This window comes from Elaeis guineensis, chromosome 8 (assembly GCF_000442705.2).
Source record: "Elaeis guineensis isolate ETL-2024a chromosome 8, EG11, whole genome shotgun sequence".
Lineage (NCBI taxonomy): Eukaryota > Viridiplantae > Streptophyta > Magnoliopsida > Arecales > Arecaceae > Elaeis > Elaeis guineensis.
In genome coordinates, this window is record NC_026000.2 from 127,864,028 (window position 1) to 127,881,387 (window position 17,360).

Genomic DNA, 17,360 nt, shown 5'->3' on the forward strand with positions numbered 1-17,360 from the left:
TTAGATATCTCTACAGGAGGAATCAAACTTATTGTTTCTATTTTTATTTATATCTTTATTTTTTATTATTATTTTTATTCTCATAAATTTTTAATAATAATAATTATTATTATTATTATTGTACTTGATGTCTGTTTTAGGTCTTGCATTTGATAAGATCACTGTAGACAGCACTACACTCCAAATAGGATTTTTTTTTTTTTTTTTTTGTTAATCCATTTCTTTTTCAGACGTGACTCGGAACCTTTTATTGGCCAATAAAGCTGGGCCCACCGCATAAGTGCACTGCTAGATTCCTGGTTGCGCCACCCACTCAAAACGCTAGTGAAAGGAACCTCCCATGCACCTTCCTCCAATATATTCCCACGTTACCCCCTTGCACCTTCTTCCCACTTCTCCTCATGCCTGACTCCTAACTCACCCCACTTCCATCTCTCTATAAATGTACACTCTCAAGCTTTATCATTCTATAGCTAAAAAAAACCAACCAATTGAAACCCGTTCACCTCTTCCATCTCTCATTTCCCTTCTTGATCAACCAGTCATGGCAACCAGTGCTACTCTCTCCAAACCATCCAAATGGTTCTCTTCCAACACCTTCAAGCTAACCATGATCCACCGCCGTCACCGATCCAAGCCTAGCTTGCCACCCCCTCCTATCTCTCCCCTGAGCATTTCCAGCCAGCGAACCGATGACTTCCATGAAGCATTCCACCGTTTCGATGCAAACGGCGATGGCAAGATATCGAGCGACGAGCTCAAATCCTTCTTTGCATCGGCCGGGGAGGAGGTCGCATTGGAAGAGGCTGAGATGTTGATCGGTGCCATTGACTCGGATGGCGATGGCCTAATGGACTATGGGGATTTTGTGAGACTGATGGAGAAGGATGGCAGTGGAGGTGATGAGGACTTGAGGAGGGCGTTTGAGATGTTTGAGGTGGAGAAGGGGTCAGGGTGCATCACACCTAAGGGGTTGCAAAGAGTGCTGAGCCGTTTAGGGGATGTGAGGTCCAACGAGGAGTGTGTGGCCATGATAAGGGCTTATGATCTTGATGGGAATGGTGTGCTCGACTACCATGAGTTCCACTGCATGATGACTTCATGATTTGTAGATGAGTGTGTTTGTTATAAATTTGTCATGCATTCAGCATCCGCTATGTGGATAGGTTTGCAAAACTTACTGCCTGCAGCTTAAATCTATATAGCTAAGCCTTAATAATTTGCTATGGGTTTACTCCTGTCCGAGTGCAAACTCTCTCTATAATCTTAGTTTAGGAAATTCTTACAATCAGTGTATGTGACATATTTCTATTGGATCTGTAATTTGTGAAAACACGAGCATATATGGATTGGAATGGTTGATTTTAATTAAATGAAAAGAGAATCTCGTCCTTCTTCTCGAAACAAGAGAAGAGAATCTTATCTACCATATTTTGGTAAGCCACTGGTTCAAATTCGAACGTTCGTGTTCGCTTATTGTTCATGTAATTGGTGTAGATGGCTTGTTTTTGCAGCTTAGTATTATTAGGTTGGACTCCAGGTAAACATACAAGAGATAGTAACGGCAACAAACACTAACGCTTACAAGAAACCATGAGAAATCATGGTTAGCTCCCCCAAACTCTGTCCATAGGAGGAGGTTTGCCGTGCACTTAATCATGCTAGGCTACATGCCTTGATGACTTGATGTGGTTACTTAGGTAACAGGCACTTTTTGCAAAGTAATTGTTTTAATTGTTACCCAAAAAAAAAAAAGTATTGTTTTAATTTACTTTTTTCGTTCTCTTTGCTTTTCAATTTGGAGAAAGTGTTAATTTAGTATTGCCACAGTCGGATATAGCTTCTTGCAGTGTTTTCGCCGTGCGTGTGTCCTTTGGAGGTAATATATAGCTTGTTTGGCACTGTTTTAATTTGGCATAAAGTTTCTATTTCTTATTTTCTATTTTAAAATTAAAAATAAAAAAATAAGACTAAGATTTGTTTTGTGCTATTATTTTTTTAGTTTCTATTTTAAAATTTATTTTTGTTATTTTTTAAAAAAATAAAATAAAAATATTCTTATACTCAACATCTTCAAAATATGAAACTAATATTTTTATTATCACCATTAACATTGTGTCCATCAATGCTATCTCCACCATCATTATCTTGTCACCTCTATCAGCATCACTATTATCACCACATCACATATTACAATCACATCATAAGCACCCTACCTCCATCACATCATAAGCACCCTACCATAACTGTTGCTGCCACCCCTTGACCTCACCATCTCAACAATCCCACCACCACCATCCGAATTCACCTTTATTTTATGAGAAATACTTTGTGCACCGTAGGCAATGCAGCTCGTGCGCACCGCTCGTGATGATTGACTCATGTGTGGAGCCGGACGCAGTACGGAAAAAAAAAAAAAAATTTCGCCGGCCCAACATAGAAGCCAATCACCATGATGGTACGTGCGGAGCTGCACTGCCTGCGATGCACAAAGTATTTCTCTTATTTCATAGGGTTGCATGGGCCTAAGCTGATCACAGGTCTAGCTTTGGACCAGGCTTGAGATTATTTAGGTCGGGCTTGAATCTAAAAGTAAAATCCAAATAAATTTTATGTCAAGCTGAGCCAATTTTTAGCCTGGTTCAAAGCCCAAGCTTTGACTTTTTGGCTTGAATCTCAAGTTGAAAATCTAGCCCAATCTTGGCCCTTATTCATTATAACGACGGAGACTTTTTACATTGGGTCCAAGCACTCTAGGCATAAGCTAAGAATTTCTAGGCAATTAGGCCAATTTGGATTGGATTTAATGTTTCATCTTAACTACACTTATTTGAGTCAAGTCAAATTGAGCTTTGATCCAAGCCTGATCTCCCACATAGGCTTAAGAGAAAATTTTAACTCCAAGCCTAGATCGAAACTGAAAAAAATTTTCAGCTAAAATTCAAGTAGGCGTGTAGCCTACCCAACCTTATCCTATTCTAACCTTAGCTATGGGGCCACCTTGCTGATAACCCTACCACCTCATTGCTATAGCTATTGCCGCTGCATTTTGCCTTACCACTAATACTGCTAATTTCAGTGTCGCCACCACTATTATTACCGTCACTATATTTATATTTTTAAAATGATTGATTCTACTAAATATATTTTATTTTTTGATTCTAAAAATATAAAAAATAAAAATAATGTCAAATGATATCTCAGTTTTTTTTTTTTTTTTTTTTGCTTTTCTTTTTGAAAGAAAGTGTTAATTTAGCACTTTTCATAATACATTATAGCATCTTGCAATGTTTTCACTTTGTAGTGTGTGCATGTGAGAGAGAGAGAGAGAGAGAGAGAGAGGGGCCGTACATCCGATAAATTGGTCATGACACCCAGGCGACGTGTTTCTAAAGTAAACCTCATCTAGTTATATACTGTTCAAACTCCCCATTATTGGTCAAAGTTTGCCAACTAGTACAGAGGAATATCAGCATATTACTTATTTTGCTCGAATAAATAAATGGTCCCAAGAGGTGTGGCTCTGTGTCGGCTCTAATCATGCATGACTGGCATCAAAATCCTCAATCAAAACCAACTTGTTTGTAATTAAGTTGAAATTAGACAGCATATTCATCAACTATGTAGGGCCCAAACCAACTTCCACTTCTTTTGGTAGCACACCATGTCCCACATCAAATACACCAGAGTGGTTGGCCTAGCCAACAACTTGGGTTATAGTGGATTTGCTACTTTTATTTTCCTTTGATCCTTCTTTCTTTAGTACTCTTTTTAGTTCTAGAGTTGGACCACACATTTTATGTTGTTTACTCAAAAAAAGAGACGATTATTTTAAAAACAATGATAGGCCTACCAAATTCAAGATCCAAAGTATTAAACATGATGGCACTCCAAAAATGCCTTAAACCAAAATCTAGTAGTATGGTAAAATATATGATAGGGAATAACAAATTCAAAATTCATTTTATGGATCATGGTCTACATATGATAAAGTATATATAGATTTAAATAATTTTATTAATTATTATTGGATTATTATTATAATAATTCCTATATTAATTATATCATTATAATATAATTTGATATTATAACAATTAATGTACAATTATAATCATAAACATATATTACAGTTACCAATAATTATTATATAAAAGTTTCTATCATATACATATGATTATGGCAATATTTTATTTAGATTATATATTGGAGTTATGACCAATTTTGGCTCTAGGCCCAATCAAGATTTAGACCCTTTTTTATAGTTCACAAGCAGCCTGCAATTATAATGTAGGGATCAAAACAGTCATTTTCTCTACTTTTATTTCAATTCATCCACAACCTATCCAATTGCAGGTAAATAAATATCCCTAAGTGGTAAATAAGCAAAATCCTTTTCATGAATCTTTAAACTGGATGGAGGCTTCTATTGCTCCTAAGTAGCTTTTTCTATTGAATCCACTCTCAAAACCTGCTTAAGCTTCACCATAGTTCTCTCACTTTTTAGCTCTCATTTCATTTCCTATGTACATTTTTACTTATCTCAATAAGCAATTCTCTATTACAACATCCATCTATGCGACTTCCCAAGTGAAGACCAATGCCTTCCATTTACTTAAACAATCAGGAACATGTCGCCTTCACACACCATCATCACACCCACTTTCCATCCCCAAATGTCTCCAAGCATGCCTTGCCTTTTAACCAGGCCAACCACCACCATTTACTCTTATAAACTTATTAGGTGTGAGTGTGACCTCTTATCATTCTATATTGGATCTTTGGGATCTTGTCATTATATTGTTTTTACACTTAAATATGTTGACTAAGTTTCCAAGTTAATCTTTTCTCCATAACGTCTGTTGTGGTCACCGCAAGTGAGGCTAAGTGACCACTCTCTTACCTTGCTATTTTCAGAGGCACCATCAATCATGGGCCAAGTGAAAAGGAGAGGAAGGTGAGCGCACCGCATGTTACGAGGAGGGAACAAGCCCTTGGTTTTTACGTCTTCCAAAAAGTGCCAAGGAATCAAGCAGGGGTAGCGAACCGTGTCTTAATGCTCCCTTTTTCCCCTTTTTATAGCTTGTTTGATCCGTCTTTGCTCTTTTCTATCCTGTTTAATCCGTCATTGGATCTGAATTTGGTTTCTTTTAGGTCATTCCATTCAGCTGATTCACTGATTCATAAATGGGAATCCGAATAGAATCTTCATTGGAGATTGATCACTTTTTCGATCTCTGTTTCACGTAAGAGTCTCATACTTTGTCTCCAGTAAGAAGAAATCTCATTCAGGGAACTAAATGTTCTGTTCTGAAATAATTTGTGCTTTTTTCTCCAATCTTACCTCATTATTTTAGCTTTAAAAACATTTTTTTTCTTTTTTTTTGGGTGTGAAATGGTTGTCGGTTGATCTAGAGAAAGGTGTTTCTTTGATTTTTCAATCAAAATCCAATTTTTCCCCCATATGCGAACTCCCTTTCAAGAAAAGATCATAGCTGCTACAGAAATCTTAGTATAGAATGCTTCTTCCTTAATTGGATGCGCTTTAGTCCTTGTCTAGAAAGGAGTCTTCTTGGAGTGTAAGGAGGGAATAAGGGGTGGTTCCGTGGAACTGAAAGAGATGATTCCGCTACTATATCTGGTGCTCCTCATAGAAGGGGCAGTCGCATTGCTTCTAATGGTGAAAATTGGACCGCTGAGGGAGATGGCAATGAAAGGATTGGACCAGCTGAAATCAGGGAAGGGGCCGGCGACAGTGAAGACGCTGGCATGTACCTTGGCGGTAATTCTGGTATCGAGTGTCACCAGCATCCTCAAGATCCAGAACCGAGGTGTGAAGCTCGGGACCGTCACGCCGATGGATCAAGTCCTGTGGAGGACTCATCTTCTGGAGGCCTCACTCATTGGTATGTCTGTTAGTGGTATAAGATCATGGGTTTAAGCTAAATTTAATGCTTTTCCCATGGATGAGAATTTGGAGGAATTTTACTTCTGTTAGTGAATCATATTCTTCCTTTTAAATAATTCTGCTAGTCTATATATGCTTGCATTAATCATGCTTTCTACCTTTATCTTAATGGTCATGCAAACAAGATTGCAACTGCAAGATATCATTTTTTATTGTTGTGGAAATATAAGCGAACTTTTAAATATAATTTCAGGTACCAGTATGATGGCGTGTCCCTTTCCTCTTGTGCTTATATGGGTGTCGAGTATATATAATTTTTAGTGCATGAGAACTTCTCAGAGATATGGACTCCATTCGAATTTGTTCTGTCTGGATTCATGAGCTATATATTGTTTACTATGATTTATGACCAACTTATATATTGTATGTATGGGTCCCTGGTAGATTTTTGTGTTGTTCAAATTTGCAAGTGTGCAACACCTGCTTCTCAAGTTATATGATTCTGGATGAAGAGTGATTCCATGAGTCCTTATTCCTTGGTGAATGCTTAAAGTAATATATTGTTTATGATTTGCCTTTTGCCACTATTCGTTGTTAAATATGCTTGCTTTATTGGCCTCTACAGCATGAAATGATTTCAAGAGAATTTGTGAACTACCATAGACTGGTTTGCAACTTAAGGGGTGCCCTTAGTTTGGCAATCTTCTTGTTCATATCTTAGGTCCTGACTCATTTCCCCCTCACCCCCGACTTTTTTAAGAATAAAGGTAGGGGCAGCAACGGTTAGAATTACCTGGATGAATTTGTGTATCAAAACATCATCATAGTGATAAATCTTTTTCTATCTTGTCATGGATAATGTGTTTTCAAGTTAGATTCTTTTGCTTATAGCTTGTATCACAAAGAAGAAGGCTACCCTATGCCTTTTATGAGGGAATGCAATTCCCCATACTTTTTGGAGGAATGCAATTCCCTATGTCAAAGCCGCACTTCTTCCCTTTCAACAAGATTCTTTCAAAGTTTGATACTATGGAAATTTCTAGTTGGTTACTTGAGGAGCTTGAACAACAACTAGCTTTCTATATTATTTGACAAGCTCCTCGATGCCAAATATTATGTTGCCCAGAAATTCATAACAAATTTAAAAAGATTGATTTAAGGTTGAGAGCTGTTGAAAATTTGTTCTTGAACTTTACTGTTGCATATTATGATCTATAAAGTCAACCTTATGTGGGTGGGATAAGTCTCAGTGGGTACTGTATCTTGCTTTATCTTTCCAGACAATATGTCCTGTAGGTTGTCAAAAATCATCTAGTGAACTTATATCTTGCGGCATGTTTGTTCTGAGTTATCTTGATACTTTTGGTCGTGCCTATTTGCCTTTGGTTGATTTAGTTATTACATCAGATGTATCCTCACTATTTTGGTTTGCAGTATGTATCTTATCCATCAGAAAATCATGCCTTTTGTGACTTTATTTTGAAATTTGAGCTCCATTTTTTACAAGGTTTAGAGAACTCAATTTAGGTTTTGATTTTGAACAACAATGCCTTGTTTCATTTGAGCAGTTTTGATAGTGTCAGCTCAAAATTTGGAGTTTCAGCCAAAAAAAAGTAGAAAATTGGATGAAACCAATCAGACAAATAAGAGGAAAATACAGTAATGCAATATATAAATATTTTCATATATACAGTAAGGACACACGCACGCACGCACACATGCACATACACACACACACACATATAAATTTTAAAACATAGTATATTGTTGAAAACTTTGGATTTTATGGTTTTGATGTAGAAGGAATTAGCGAAGAATTTGAGCAGCAACAGGATGAACAAAAACAACGCCAGGTTTGGAAACGGCTCATCACATAAACATCACATTCACCAAGCACTTGTTAAGAAATCTCATGCCAAAGTAGGATAGTAGTGGTTCAATGGGATTCCAAAACCTCTTTCGGTCTTTTGGTGGATAAAGTTGTTTCAGCCAGTGAAAAGATTACTTTTGCTGAATCTATGTTAGTGTAGGTAATCTAATGAGTTCTTCAGTTAATAGGACTACAACTATATTTTGTCCTTATGTGAAGAGGATTTCATATAGTACAAAAGGAGCTCTTTGCTATAGTTTTCCTGTTAATAAAGTTTGACTGCCCTGTTCTTTTAACTTTCAAAAAATTGGTGAATTCACAAGCTTCAAGTCAGAGAATTTGAAACTGATATAATGTTTAAGAGGATGGTGATCCTTTTGCTGGTTTTCTTCATCAAGGAGTAGGTGTACTTCTTGTTTTCTCTCACTCTCCACATCTGTGCTACACTAGGTGATATCAGAGTAGAGTTCTCTCTCTGCTCGATTGCTTCTAACAATGCTTCTAACAACTACAACAGCGTTGATGCTTTGATGGGTACTCTGAACAATTATTCCAGCCTATCAATATGTAATGCAAGACGTGTTCCAAGCATCAATTGAAGCACTTCAAAATCAATCAAAGTCTTGGCAGATAGACTGAATCAACCTTGACTCTAGAACAGCATGCAACCCACAGCCAAAGATGGTGCTTGTGGTAGGATGGTATATTATCTGGTTTGAGTTCTTAAATGCCAACCCCAGTTTGTGATATAGAACACTCTAATGAGAAAGAAGTTGATCAAATTATCCTTCAAGAAGGTGCTAGGCATGAGCGACATCATGATTGTGATTGTTGTATGAAGATTGATCTTTTGACTTCCAACACTCACAGCTTTGAGTTAAGGAAACCTGGAGCTCCAGATTGATCTTTCTGAGTCTAGGAAAGTTGAACTTTTTGCCTACAGCTTGAAGGGTGGTGCCTCAGCTTGATGGGAAGAGTCACAGTTAGAAAGTCCACCCAAAGATATAATCCTAGTCATGATCTCTGATTTGATTTCTGAATGTAACTAGAACCTTTTAGACATAATCCTAGGAATATAGTCTGTAGACATAATCCTAGTTAGAACTTTTAAGCTCCTGGTCACGCTCTCTAATATGCGAATGCAATGTTACTTATAAGAGTAAGCATAATCACATACACGAGACTTCTTGTAGATTTCCTATATAAGCTTCCAAATCCAAATGGTCCTGGATGGAGGACATTCATGTCTTCATTTGTCTTTTCAAATAAATGCTCTTTTTCTTTTTAATGCATTTTAAGTGTTCATTTTATAAGTGACCTTATTCTTCTATCAGGCATCCTAGCACCCTGAAGGCCACCTGTAAGAATTTTCATCTTGGCAAGTATGTGTGACAGAGACAAAAACTAAAGAATAAGAGCTATCTCTTTGATAGTTCTTTTGATATATTTGGAATTTCGGGTGTGTTGACTTTTTAGAGGGCATACCTCTAAGGTTTTAAATACTGATACCAAACTCCATATGATTTTTTCATCAAAACATTATGATATCAGGACATACCAAAACTGACAGTATCAAAAATAAGGAAAAACCATTGGCACCAAGTGGTAAGGCCAGTATGGTAGGTTTAGTACGAATCAGCATGGCAGGTATATTGGTGTGGATTGTATCTTTATCCCGATGGACTGTATCAGTGCAGCTTTCATGTTGCAACGGTAAGGTATCGATGGCACCAATCCTATGCTGAAAAACTACTGGTACCAAGAAGTAAGACCAGTATCATACCATTAGTACAAACCATATTGATGCCAATCTCATGTTAGAATAGTATGGTATTGATGGAACCATCCTATGCTGGTGGCTTTTGAATCCATGGATATCATACTATATCTTGTTTTAGTGCATCTTTCATACCCTAATTTTCTCCTCTCCTTTTAAAGCCTTACCATTTCACTCCTTATATCTAATGTATCTTCTTAGCAAGCCTCCTCCCTTAGAAGCCAAGTCCTTTCTTATTACTTAGGTTTACTTTTTTTGCTCCAGAAGACAATTGACATTATCTTAAATTATGTGTGAACATTCAAGGGCTTTCCTTTGGCTCATGCTCTCTACGATGCATCCTCATTTTTGGCTGCCTGATGTAACCTAAATGATGTCATTTTCCCTGCTGTTTGCCTTCATCAATATACTGAGCATATGTTTCACAAACAACCTGTTGGTGCAAAAATCTGCTTGCGCCGGAGAAGCTGGAGTCGGGGAAGCCGCGGTCGCCGCCGGGACCTGCAAAGGAAGTCTAAACCGGAGGTGGGGTTGCTCCGGCAAGACCCTCCGACGCTCAAGTCAGTTCTCTGCCTCAACAAGAATGGAGTGCTCGAACGGAGAATTTAGCAGAGTTTTGAGATAAGAAATGAGCTTAGAGAATAACGTATCTGGTCCCCCTTTTATAGGCGGAGGAGGCAACGGATTGATGGCGACATTGGTAACCGTCTGGTAGTGGGCCGCCCATGGTCAGGGGAATTTATTGCGAAGGGTAGTGGAGTAGACACGTGGCTATTGTTACGGCCTGCCACGTAGAGCCAGTTGCAGGTAGTGGAGCGGCGTCCGTTGCCGCTAGTTGTCAGGGAGTAGTGGAGTCGTGCAGCACCTGCCGCAGGGAGTGGAGCAGAATCGTGGCCGTTGACACAGCCTGTCAGAGAGTAATGGGTCCGCCGCAGGGGGTGATGGAGCCGCGCGGAATCCGCTACAGGAAGTGGAACAGGATCATGGTTGTTATTGTGCCCTGCCAGGGGGCGCGGATCTGTTGATTGAAGCTTGGTAGCGGTCGGAGTCCGGCCTCTGTAGAGGTCCGGGAGGGGTCCTCCTGGCGGTTGGGGTCGTGGGTGGAGCCCGATTTCCGTGGGAGTCCGGGCGGAACCCTCTCGGAGCTGAAGCTGCGGGCGGAGCCCGGCTCCCGTAGGAGTCCGAGCGGAGTCCCCTGCAATCAAAGTTAAAGGTGAAGTCCGGCTCCCGTAGGAGTCCGAATGGAGCTTACCGGCAGTTGATACCGAGAGCGGAGCCCGGCTCCCGTAGGAGTCCGGGCGGAGTCCTCTGCAATCAAAGTTAAAGGTGAAGTCCGGCTCCCGTAGGAGTCCGGATGGAGCTTACCGGCAGTTGATACCGAGAGCGGAGCCCGGCTCCCGTAGGAGTCCGGACGGAGTCCTCTGCAATCAAAGTTAAAGGTGAAGTCCGGCTCCCGTAGGAGTCCGGACGGAGCTTACCAGCAGTTGACACCGAGAGCGGAGCCCGGCTCCCGTAGGAGTCCGGGCGGAGCTGTGCTGTAGTTGATGTCGGAGGCGGAGCCCGGCTCCCGTAGGAGTCCGGGCGGAGCTGTTCTGTAGTCGATTCCGCTGAGGGTTCCGGCTGTGGGTATTTTATACCCAACACCAGTCCCCCTACTTCCGAGTTTGAATTTCAAACGAAGGAAGTACAGAGAGAGATGGGCACAGCCGGAACCGTCCCTTCGAATCCTGCGCACTGCCGCCTCCAGATATTTTGGCATTTAATGTGTGTACGTCAGAGCCCGCTTTTCGGTGAAGGTGACCTGAAGAGTCTTTTCGGAACCTCCGTCGAAACGCGATCCCCAAGCGCCGTGCCACGGGAATTTGCGAACGGTCAACCCTCGATAGCGGTGAAGGGGATAAGCGCGACACGTGGCACGCACCAGTTGGCCCAGGAAGACTCGCCGCCATAACTGCGCTAGGATCCGTCGGCTATTTAAACCCCCTAGTCCTTTCATGGCTTCATCCTGGCGCCTTTCTTTCGCCTGAGAGCCTTGCCTCCCTCGCACTAGTCCTTGCCTTCTTCAGCCCCCCAATTCTTCTCTGAGGGTTTCTACACCATGTCCTCTACCCCGGAGGCTGTTCTTGAGGGGATTTCTAGGGCTTGGAGGAAGGTGAGGAGGAGAACGGCGGCCGGTGAGAATCTCCGTCGTTTTAAAGGGGGCTCAGGGAAGAATTCCTTCAACAACAGGGGTTTAGTAATGGGGGCTGTCGGTGAAGTTATTCTGCCCGCGAATTTCGGAGTAGCAAGGCGGGGTGATACCGGTCAAGAGGGCAGAGCTGCCGTCATAAGCCATGACGGGATCCTTGACGCCGTCGGGGCCGAGGGACCGGAGGCGGTCTGCGTCGACGGTGGGGCAGTGGAACTTGTTGCGGGGACGGTGGAAGTAGCGCATGCCGACCTTGCCGGAGCATTTTGGGTGGCGGCTGTCGTGGAGCATTTGGAGATGAGGCACATCTCTGGCGTCGCTACCGCTTCCAAGGTGACTCCGGTTCTTCTTGAAACAAGTCTTCGCTATTGCCTCCGTTGCCCTTACCGCCCCCGGAGATCTATCCCACCCTTTTCTCGCTAGGGTTGGGACTTCGGAGACAGAATGAGGCGAGATGGGGCGAGAGCTGTTACACGCACTGGAGAACGCAATTGAGAAGGACAGAGATGGGAAGAGGAGCTCGCAGCTCGGAGCGGCCTCCGGTGCACCCTTCCCGAACCGTGTTTGCGAGGCTTGCGACGACGTGTATCTTCTTCTTCTTTTTTTCTGACCCACCGGGTCTTGTAACGTATACTCTTGTTAAATGAAAAAGAGATTTTGTTACCTCGTCTGCATCTCGCATTAAATAGTTGTCTGTCGAACTTCTTCATTTTCCTTTCCTCTTTCTTCCTTCTCTTCTTCTTTTTTTTTTCACGTCGTCCCAAGGTCGTCGACGACCTCTTCTGTTCATGTGGGGTTGTCATTTGCCGAGCTACTTTTCGGCTCTTACGCCGTTCGAAGATACCCGATTGTCATTCCGTCGACGGTTGCAGGTTCGCTTGGGGCCCTTCGGGCCCGAAGTCCCTCCTAGGGCTTGAATTTGGGGATTCGAGCTTCCGTTGCCTTCGGGCACTGTTTGCTTTCCTTTTTTGCTTGGGTTTTTTCTCTGCTGAAGTCGAAGCTAAGTTCGGCTCCCTTGGGAGTCCGAACGGAGAAGCCCTCCTAAAGTTGGAGTAGCCTGGCTCTCGTAGGGGTCAGGGCGAAGTCTTCCTGCAATCAAAGTCGTAGGCAAAGTCTGGGTCCCGTAGGGGTCTGGACAAGGCCTATCGGCAGTTGCTGTTGTCAGCGGAGCCCGGCTCCCGTAGGAGTCCGGGCGGGGTTGTCCTGTAGCTGATGTCGGCGATGGAATCCGGCTCCCGTAGGAGTCCGGGTGAAGCCTTCCTTGGCGTCGGAACCCGGCTCCCGTAGGAGTCCGGATGAAACCTTCTTTGGCGTCGTGGATGGAACCCGGCTCCCGTAGGGGTCCGGATGAAATCGGAACCCGGCTCCCGTAGGAGTCCGAGTGAAGCCCTCCTTGGCGTCGGAATCCGGCTCCCGTAGGAGTCCGGATGAAATCTTCTTTGGCGTCGTGGATGGAACCCGGCTCCCGTAGGAGTCCGGGTGAAGCCTTCCTTGGCGTCGGAATCCGGCTCCCGTAGGAGTCCAGATGAAATCTTCTTTGGCGTCGTGGATGGAACCCGGCTCCCGTAGGAGTCCGGGTGAAGCCTTCCTTGGCGTCGGAATCCGGCTCCCGTAGGAGTCTGGGTGGAGTCTTCCTTGTAGGCGGAACCCGGCTCCCGTAGGAGTCCGGGTGGAGTATTCCTTGTAGGCGGAACCCGGCTCCCGTAGGAGTCCGGGTGGAGTCTTCCTTGTAGGCGGAACTCGGCTCCCGTAGGAGTCCGGGTGGAGTCTTCCTTGTAGGCGGAACCCGGCCCCCGTAGGAGTCCGGATGGAGTCTTCCTTGTAGGCGGAACTCGGCTCCCGTAGGAGTCCGGACCTTCCATTTTGCTCGAGCCGGCGTGAGGTTCTCCTCTCGTTACCAGCCTGGCTTGTGGGGGCATGTTAGGGCGCTGTAAGGCCTCTCCCTCATCCGGTCTAAAAGAACCGGGCCTTCGACTTTGCTCATGTCAGGACGAGGTTCTCCTCCTGTTCCTGACATGGCTGTGGGGGCACATTAGGGCATTGCAAGGCCTCTCCCCCCATCCGGTCTAAAAGAACCGGGCCTTTGACTTTGCTCAAGTTAGGGCGAGGTCTTCCTCCTGTCCCTAACAGGGCTGTGGGGGCACATTAGGGCGTTGCAAGGCCTCTCCCCCCATCCGGTCTAAAAGAACCGGGCCTTTGACTTTGCTCAAGTTAGGGCGAGGTTCTCCTCCTGTCCCTAACAGGGCTGTGGGGGCACATTAGGGCGTTGTAAGGCCTCTCCCCCCATCCGGTCTAAAAGAACCGGGCCTTTGACTTTGCTTATGTCAGGACGAGGTTCTCCTCCTGTTCCTGTCATGGCTGTATTTTTGGAGGGATCATATCCAGTCATAATACATCCACGCCAGGTGGGAAAGGCACGTTAGGTAGAAAGAAAAGTAGATTCAAGGTGAAATCGTAAGTGATACATTTACAGTTTTCCCGCTCCTCCTTGAGGCCCTCCGGTGATGGAGTCGATGGTTCCGATGGGAGGTCGGTCCCCGGGTTGCTCCTCCCTTTTCTGCGGTTCAGGCGGTGGGAGGGCTCTTGGCCGGTCTCCTCTACCCTCAGGCCAGCGGCGGATGAATCTGTCGAGTCGACCTCGCCGAATGAGCTCCTCGATCTCGTCCTGGAGCTGGATGCATTCCTCCGTGTCGTGGCCGTGGTCGCGGTGGTAGAGGCAGAACTTGTTGGGGTTGCGCTTCCCGGGGTGTGTGCGCATCCTCTCCGGCCTAGGGAGCTGCTCCCTGACCTCCATCAGTACCTGGGCCTTTGAGGCGTTGAGGGGGGCGTAGTTGCGGAATTTTCCTGGTGGGGAACCCCGCCGAAACCTGCTGTCCGGGCTTCTCTGCCTGCGTGCCCGGGGTGGAGTATGGGCGTGCTTATGTCCAGGAGGGGATCGGGAGCGCGGCCGGGCTTCCTTTGGCCTTTTCTCCACTGCGGGCTTACTCGAATCTCCCGCCTGACGCTCCCTTGCTGTCTCTTCGTCCTTCATTTTGAAGGCTTCTTCCGCTCGGGCGTATCCTTCAGCTCGAGCCAGTAAATCGGCAAAATCCCTGGGGTACTTTTTCTCCAAGGAGTACAAAAGATCATTCTTCTGAAGGCCACCTTTCAGGGCGGCCATGGCAACTGACTGGTCCAAGTTCCGGACCTCCAACACCGCGATGTTGAAGCGGTTGACGTAGGCCCGTATGGACTCCCCTTCTCTCTGCTTGATGTTGATGAGGGACTCCGAACCTTTCCGGGGACGTCGGCTGCTGACAAAATGGGCCACAAATTGGTGGCTCATTTGATCGAAGGAAAAGATGGTGCCCGACTTCAAAGCCGAGTACCAGTTCCTCGCTGCTCCCTTCAAAGTAGACGGGAAAGTCCGGCATAAGATGGCGTCAGGAGCGCCGTGAAGCAGCATCATCGTCCGGAAGGCCTCCAGATGATCAACCGGGTCCGAAGTCCCGTCGTAGCTTTCGAACTGGGGAAGCTTGAAGTTTGGCGGGATCGGTTCCTGCATGATCATTTGGGAGAAGGGAGGGTCAGTGCAGATATCCTCGCCATAAGCGGGGGGCGCGTGGCGGAGTTCTTCAATCCGCCGGTTCATCTCCTGGAGCCTCCGGTCTAGGAAATCCTCTCGACTTCGAGTCTCGAGGGTCCTTTGGCAGAATGGGGGCAGGGATCTTCCAGGGGTAGAGTCGTGGTCCGATTGAGGGCTCTCTACCCTCGGATTTGTTTTTCCGGGAAGGATGGGGCGGCTGGCCCAGGTGGCCCGCCCTGCCGTCGGGTTCTGGCATTCTGGCGATGCCCTTTCCGGGTGTGCTGACGCCTGCGGTTGCTGCTGCTGCATTGCTTGCACAGCTTCGACGAGGCCTCTGACCTGCTGTGCCAGCAAGTCAAATTGCTCTGCGCCGACCGCCGCCGCCGGAGGGGGAGGAGGAGGAGGCTGAGAAACAGGAGGGGAGGCCGGAGCCTGAGATCTGGCCGCGGAGGCCGTGGACCGTCGGGTGGACGCCTTGCGCGGAGGCATCGAGTGTCGATCTCGCGGGGGAAGATTAGGAGTGGGTGACGGAGAGACGGTCGGAGGCGGCTCCGTTGAACACTCCTTTAAGAACAAGGGTGCTGCGAAGACACAGCCCTTCTTCTAGCGTCAATCCTGTTGGTGCAAAAATCTGCTTGCGCCGGAGAAGCTGGAGTCGAGGAAGCTGCGGTCGCCGCCGGGACCTGCAAAGGAAGTCTAAACCGGAGGTGGGGTTGCTCCGGCAAGACCCTCCGACGCTCAAGTCAGTTTTCTGCCTCAACAAGAATGGAGTGCTCGAACGGAGAATTTAGCAGAGTTTTGAGATAAGAAATGAGCTTAGAGAATAACGTATCTGGTCCCCTTTTTATAGACGGAGGAGGCAACGGATTGATGGCGACATTGGTAACCGTCTGGTAGTGGGCCGCCCATGGTCAGGGAAATTTATTGCAAAGGGTAGTGGAGTAGACACGTGGCTATTGTTACGGCCTACCACGTAGAGCCAGTTGCAGGTAGTGGAGCGGCGTCCGTTGCCGCTAGTTGTCAGGGAGTAGTGGAGTCGCGCAGCACCTGCCGCAGGGAGTGGAGCAGAATCGTGGCCGTTGACACAGCCTGTCAGAGAGTAATGGGTCCGCCGCAGGGGGTGATGGAGCCGCGCGGAATCCGCTACAGGAAGTGGAACAGGATCATGGTTGTTATTGTGCCCTGCCAGGGGGCGCGGATCTGTTGATTGAAGCTTGGCAGCGGTCGGAGTCCGGCCTCTGTAGAGGTCCGGGAGGGGTCCTCCTGGCGGTTGGGGTCGTGGGTGGAGCCTGATTTCCGTGGGAGTCCGGGCGGAACCCTCTCGGAGCTGAAGCTGCGGGCGGAGCCCAGCTCCCGTAGGAGTCCGGGCGGAGTCCCCTGCAATCAAAGTTAAAGGTGAAGTCCGGCTCCCGTAGGAGTCCGGATGGAGCTTACCGGCAGTTGATACCGAGAGCGGAGCCCGGCTCCCGTAGGAGTCCGGGCGGAGTCCTCTGCAATCAAAGTTAAAGGTGAAGTCCGGCTCCCGTAGGAGTCCGGATGGAGCTTACCGGCAGTTGATACCGAGAGCGGCTTGACACCGAGAGCGGAGCCCGGCTCCCGTAGGAGTCCGGGCGGAGCTGTGCTGTAGTTGATGTCGGAGGCGGAGCCCGGCTCCCGTAGGAGTCCGGGCGGAGCTGTTCTGTAGTCGATTCCGCTGAGGGTTCCGGCTGTGGGTATTTTATACCCAACACAACCTAATCCTTTGGTTGCTTTATGGTTTACTGCAAGACACATATCTATTTTTTTAATGCCCCTTAGAAGCCCTGACATAATTGTGAGACATTTATGGATAACGACTATAGGGGCATGTTAACATGACAGAGAGGGTTTAGACTCTTTGATCAATGATTATTCCAACTAACTGGGAAGAGCTTATAAATTACTTGTGGGTCTATGAGACTAGGATATGCTTCAATGGCTCTGTGGACAACTATGAGATATTTTTACTTGGTCTTTTGCAAGTGCAAATTGTTAACTGTGATGAGGCTTATGTAATAAGATAGATTAACTAGCTAT

The 17,360-nt window shown here is 45.8% G+C and overlaps 2 protein-coding genes across 2 annotated transcripts in view; both read left to right on the top strand.

Annotated features, from left to right (window-relative positions):
- Positions 1-444: 444 nt before the first annotated feature.
- Positions 445-1,333, top strand: LOC105049659 (probable calcium-binding protein CML41). Its single transcript, XM_010929391.4, has one exon. The coding sequence runs from the start codon at positions 545-547 to the stop codon at positions 1,103-1,105; it is 561 nt and encodes a 186-aa protein (XP_010927693.3). The 5' UTR covers positions 445-544; the 3' UTR covers positions 1,106-1,333.
- Positions 1,334-5,436: 4,103 nt separating this feature from the next.
- LOC105049658 (uncharacterized) overlaps positions 5,437-17,360 on the top strand; it is a 17,182-nt gene continuing 5,258 nt past the window's right edge. Inside the window, exon 1 of the mRNA XM_010929390.4 lies at positions 5,437-5,903. Within this exon, the coding sequence (XP_010927692.1) occupies positions 5,618-5,903 (286 nt within the window). The 5' untranslated portion in view covers positions 5,437-5,617. The remainder of the gene's footprint in view (positions 5,904-17,360) is intronic.

Bases quoted from the DNA above. Each gene is read 5' to 3' on its own strand.
- LOC105049659 (XM_010929391.4), top strand. From the start codon at position 545: ATGGCAACCAGTGCTACTCTCTCCAAACCATCCAAATGGTTCTCTTCC.